General features: G+C 37.5%; 1 protein-coding gene across 1 annotated transcript; it reads right to left on the bottom strand.

Moving 5' to 3' along the window:
* Positions 1-2,070: 2,070 nt before the first annotated feature.
* On the bottom strand, positions 2,071-5,268 carry LOC143586974 (uncharacterized). Its single transcript, XM_077068391.1, has 2 exons — positions 3,627-5,268; positions 2,071-2,739 (listed from the first exon to the last, which is right to left on the bottom strand). The coding sequence occupies exons 1-2, from the start codon at positions 5,266-5,268 to the stop codon at positions 2,693-2,695; spliced, it is 1,689 nt and encodes a 562-aa protein (XP_076924506.1). The 3' UTR covers positions 2,071-2,692.
* Between the last annotated feature and the right edge of the window lie 1,154 nt (positions 5,269-6,422).

Here is a 6,422-nt window from a genome sequence, read left to right as displayed (position 1 = left end):
CTAACATCGTATATGCAAAATACAAAATCTCCCATAACATAAATTATCCATATAATTTATTTATTACACAATTGTAAATATTTAGAAACTCAATTTCCAAATATTCTAAGTGTTTGAGAACCTTGATAATTTGTAAGAACTTTAAGAACTCAATATGGATCACACATTTAATTAAATGAGCATGGAATATGTGGCTGAGAATAAATCTAATTAAAAAATTAATCAGGAGAGAGAATAAGTATTTTTGATGATTACACAAGTTTAAATGTTAATTGCACATGTGTAATAAGTCGATTAAGTGTGTAAAAAAATATTGTAATTTTTTGTACATTACAATGAAATGGAATGGACGACGGAATGGAATGGACGTGGTAATGGAATGGACAAAGAAATGGAATGGACGTGGTAATGGAATGGACAAAGGAATGGAATGGGTTATTACCATTCCAATGAAATGTTTTGTTACTACATGGGAATGAAATGAATCATTATTTTGTATTGTTGGTATGTAAGAAAAAAATAAAAAAATAAAATTAAAATGGTAGTGAGTGGTGGTGGTGGGAGCGGTGGCGGTAATGGTGGAGGTGGTGGTGGCAGTAACAGTGGAGGTGGTGGTGGACAGCGGTGACGGTGGGCGGCGTGTGTGATGGTGGGCGATGATTGATGGATGAGGCGGGCGGCTGGAGGTGGTGGGTGGCTAGCACTGATGGCGATGGTTTGTGGAGGTGGGTGGTGGCGGCGGTGGACGCCGATGGTGGTGATTGGCGGTAGTGGCGGCGGTGGTGGGCAGCGGTGACGGTGGGTGGCATGTGATGATGGGGCAATGGTTGATATATGCGGCGGGCGGCTGCCGGTGCGGGTGGTTGACACCGATGGCGATGGTTGGTGGAGGTGGATGGTGGCGGCGGTGGGCGGCGATGGTGGTGGCTGGTGGCAGTGGCGGGGGTGGTTGGTGGTGGTGGTGGTGGGTGTTGATGTTGGGTGGTGGTGGTGTTGGGTGGGTGGTGGAGGTGATGTAGGGTGAATGAGAGAATGTAATGAAAAAAAACATGGGGTATGGATGGAATGAAATTGGGGTATTTTAGAGGGAATGGAATGGACTAGGTAATGAGTCATTTCATTCCATTGGTCAACCAAACACACTATTCTCCATTCCCTTACAATGGGTCATTCCATTCCGTCCTTCATTCCTGCCTACCAAACAATACCTTACACTTACGTATTACACATGTGTAAAAAAAATCGGAAAAAAAAGTGTTACGTTGTGTTCTTTCGAGTTCTTAAAACTCAAAGCGGTTCTCAAAAGAATCAATCTTATCTATCTATATATATATATATATATATATATATAATATGGTTAAACCTTGATAATGAATTTTGTTTAAAATAATTGTTAACCTAGCTCCACCATCAATTATAACTAAACATCAACAAAATATAATATTTGAAAGGATCATAACACGAATAAAGATAATTTTAGTCACATAAATAGTAAGTATTAATGGAAGACCTAGGAGACCAAATAATAACAAAAACAAAGATTACAAAAAAATCATATTGGAATTAGGTTAATATAAAGTTGTAATAGTCAAATTTACTTGTATTAAAAAAGAATTTGTTTAATTATATTTTAGCTATATGTAACATATTTAACAAAATATATCTAATACTAAATAATAAAAAAGGTTAAAATGCGTTCAACATTTACATTTTGGTCCGATTTTATATGGTTGGTTTCCGGTATAAACTTCGAACCAAAACGTTCGCTACGGTTTGAACTTTTGAAACCGATCAACCGACCGAAAGTTAAACAACCAACCGTGAAACCAAACCAATGGCCGGTTTAAACAGTTTAAGATTTCAAACCGAATCACGAACACTTAAAATTGTTTCATGATTAACAAGGTCTGCTTCCAAACACCCACCACAGCACACGGACACCCGTCTAGTCTACTTACATACACTTCTCTTGAAAAATTTTAAACAAACATATGGATGCCATCTCTATAAAAATTCCAGATAGAATAAAAGATTCAAATACCTGAAGCCGGTGTTAATAGGCACATTATGCCTATGTTAACAAAGCCCAATAAGCCTAGTCTAGATTGTAGAACGATAGATAAATTTGGGCTGTAACTTAGACCAAAACCGAAAACAATGTAATATTTTCATGAGGCATATGTGTATTTCCTTAAACGTCTTGGCGCATAAGTGGATCGTATCTTTCTAATTGTCATCATCATGATGCTTCTTGCAGATGATAATTTTTGGTTGTGAATAAGTGGATCACATCTTCCTAACTGTCTTTGGTCATTGTGGTTGCATATATAAACAGCGGAGTGTTTCGTGGTCATATATGCAACCTTACACCGGTTTATGGCATGTTTAATGGTCCATGATCATCGAAAGTTTTGGACTCATTGGTCCTTGCACGGTCTGGCATACCTGGTTACCTATAAACAATGTCGTAATCAATAACAATACAAGTGCTCATCCCAAGTTGCAGATCAACTATTTATCATTGATAAAGCAAATATGATACTCTAGGATTAAATTTCCAAGCAAAATAAGAGGATCTAACGGTAACTCTTGAAAACAAGTATATTCAAAAGCAAAATATCATGTGTTCAATTGCTGCATACACGTTACTTTCTGTTTCTTCCTTGTTTATGCACATCCTTGAAAGACATTTTCACTTGCTATCGGAATTAGTTTGACTAGCTTCAACCAGGTGCAATCCTGAAAAATAAAACACTTTTGTGTAAATTTATGATGAATTGGTGTGTTTCTCATATATAACATTCATAAAATAGCAGGATTCATGCAGTTCAACAACAAATAAATACAATTAAGTATAAAAAAATAGCATTTTTATTACAAATATATATATATATATCACGTTTGCCATCCTCCGTTAGGCACCTTCAGTAATTCTTTAATATGAAGCATCAAGAAGATGATCAGTTGACTCTCACAGAAAGTCAACCCTTGACATAGAGATGGTCAATAGAAACAAAAGAAGGTGCTTCACTAGAGATGTAAACGAGCCAAGCTGTGCATGACCTACTCTAGATCGGCTCGCTAAAAGCTCAAATCAAGCCGGCTTATACAAGCGCAGGCCTAAAAATAAGCTTATTTAATAAAAAGCTCGAGCCCAAGCTTCACTTATCAAGCTCGATCTGGCTAACGAACCTAAACAAGGCCCATTAGTTATATACTTTTAATTTAATAGATTAAACAAATAACTTTATAATAATTATAAATGTAGATAAATTATATATATATAAATAATAAACGATAAGCTTGAGCTTGAAAAACTACACACAAGCCAAGCTCTAGCTTAGAACCAACCAAGCTCAAGAATAGACGAGCTTGGCTCGATGACACCCCAATATGCTGCACGCAACACAAATCACGCTGTGCTATTGTCAGTCAATTTCCTTTGGCACATTTTACAAGCTCAAGAAAAAAGACGAAGCAAAGTGAACTCCCATTCAACACAGCAGAATGTGTAACAGTATATTAAAAAAACCGCTTCATGTAAAGGTATCTAAATGAATATGGGCACTAACTGATCAGTAGAGAAAATATGAAAGTGCAAAATTTAAAGATGAATAACTTCATACCAGTAAGTGCTGCAGGGTCAAGCTCCCAACAGCCTCTCAAGCAACCATCTGTAACATAAAAAGCAGGTATCTGATGACAGAATCTATTTAACTCGACTCGCGGTACCACAATCTTCCCTTTTAAACATTGTATCCCCGGGCCCCTGAAAACCGACTTGGAACCAGACACACGCTTCAGAAATGTAGCTTTTATACTAACTTCATCTGTCTCAACAACCTCAACTATTTCACATTCACCAGCATCATGTTTTTTGCATAAAGCCCATATCTGTTTTTCCCTTGGATATATATTAAACATCTTATTACCACGCGCTTCTGCTTTCACAATATGAGAAAACAAATCAGCTGCAAGTAGTTTGGGTTTACCAGGAGAGACTTTAAATAAACCACACGTGTTATATCCAATATGTGGCTCATTGCATAGTTTAAGTAAAGATACATGCAGTTTAAATGATTGAGATTCAATCTTTTTTATTACTGCATAACGTTGACGAGTTCCGTTACCATGTTCCCAAAATGCCCATATTTGACCTACCTGAAACTTCCAGATCAGCTTGTCTGATCTGAAGTCATGACTAGCTTGCAGTTGACCATAATTGACTTTGACCGAATCAACTTCAGGACCATTCATATGTTTGACTTTTTCTTCATGATAATAGCAGTAGTCTTCAAAGTCACCAGGAAGTGAAGCCATATCAAGCTCAAACGATCCAAGTGGCACACCGGCTCTTTCAGTTCCAGTTAACTTTGCTGACGGGACACGATGAGAGAATCTAAACCGTTCATTGGATGCAATCGTGTGGTCAGCATCTCGTGCCCTGATTATTCTCTTAAACACACTTACAAACCCTTTAACTTTCAATAAGAAACCAACATATACACAATCATCATTGACTGAAAGAATCTCCACAATATCATACTTAAATTTCTTTTGACTTTTTGAGTCAAACCTCCAGTTTATATCCCAGTCCTTATAAAGAGCCCAAATTTCACCTTTATGTGGACTAATAACACATGAAAACTTACTCCCAGTTTTCTTGTTGTATATTATCTGATGAGAAAACATGAGCCGATCTCTCGTTTCCTCTGTTTCACCATGCACAAACGCCCCACACGCAACGGGCAACCCGTTTTCGGCCCATTTAATCTCAAGATCATCATCTGGATCGGGTTCTAACCAAGTGAACCGCAGCTTAAAATTTGAATAGATTTTGTTAATATGTGCATAGAATCTTGGCATACCGTCAATAGAATCATAACATGCCCAGATTTGATCAACTGCAAAACAATGTTCTTCCTTAACCTTGTCGAAGTTAATGAAATCTTGATCCGGGCAGTCTACTAACTCTGGTTCTGAATCAGATTCAGAATGATTGCCATCTGGCATGCTGACATCAGATGTATCCCCAAAACCAGATACGTGTTCCTTTTGATCTTCAATATCATTGGATGTTTTCATAAGTTTTGATCTTTTTTGAGAAGTAAACTCATCATCATCATCTTCCTGGTAAGAAACATGTTGTTTTTGGCGGAAAGATCTTCTCTTATCGACATTATTACCACCAGGACCGTCACCTGGCACCTTGCTTGCATCATAACTACTTCCATTGCATTCTGTTTCCCTTTCTCTCTTTTTATTCATGTCGTGAAGGGTTCCTGTTTCCACTGACTTTGGTGCATAGACCTTTGGCTTTGTAACCCCTTCAGTGTCTTCAGTTTTCTTATGTGCAAAATTAGAAGAAAACTGTCCTTCCCTTTGAGTACTTACTTTGACCTTTGACTTTGTAACCCCTTCAGTGTCTTCAGTTTTCTTATGTGCAAAATTAGAAGAAAACTGTCGATCCTTTTGAGTACTTACTTTGACTTTGGCTTTGACGTTCTCCGCTTCTCAGCCTCTTTCTGTTGAAAAGCAGGCTTGGATCGAATATTATCATTCTGTCTCTTCTTATTTGCAAAACCGGATCCCATGGATCCCCCTTGTGCAGCAATATCATAACCAATGAAGATCTTCAAGCAATGCTGACAACGCAAAGGCATGTTAACAAACTCTCTGCTATACTCATACTTTATGTTACAAAACGGGCAATAAGTCCAAAAAGATAACCGAATATTTGGGTTTGATGTTGCCCGTTGAGGTTGACCAAAAACATTAAACTGAGTTTTCGGGCCAAATTTGAAATTGTTCTGAGCAGCTTTAGAAGTTTGACTTCCTTGACGGTTTTGAATCTTTGTAACAGTAGCTCTGGTAGCCTCTTTACACTTAATATCATAAACTGGCCGTTTTTCTTTATCCGAAAGTATCATATTTGCTTCACCAACAAGTTTAAAAGCAGCTTCGGCTCCCGGAAATTTGTTTTTGTCAGGATGAAGTACAAGTGCAAGTTTTCTGTACTGTTTCCGGATGGTTGTTTCATCAGCTGAGTTTTCAAGTTGAAGGATTCCATACAGATCTTTTCCAGCACCAGTTATCATTTTTTGTGCAGAACAATGAATATCACAAACTGTAATCATCTGGGAAATATTATCTAGTTCAGGGAATAACTGTTTGGCTTTCAATGCAATCATTCGAGCCCCTTCAAATTCATTTTTTGCCATCTTTTCTTCTGCAAATATCTTGGCCCTACAAGCCTCATCTTTTTTACAGTCCATTGCCACTGTGATTTAGAAATGTAAAAGACACAGATGATATGGTTTATAATAAAAACCGAAAATGGCTTTCTGTGCTTTCACATGTTAATGCCAGTTAAAACTGAATCACAGATTGCAATGTTCTTCCTCCACAAAGTTCACTTCAAA

This window comes from Bidens hawaiensis, unplaced genomic scaffold (genome assembly GCF_021521415.1).
Source record: "Bidens hawaiensis isolate Kalapana, Puna unplaced genomic scaffold, B.hawaiensis_p1.1 tig00035075_1, whole genome shotgun sequence".
Taxonomy (NCBI): Eukaryota; Viridiplantae; Streptophyta; class Magnoliopsida; order Asterales; family Asteraceae; genus Bidens; species Bidens hawaiensis.
Note: the sequence above shows the minus strand (reverse complement) of the source record. Positions and strands in the feature narration are given on the sequence as shown.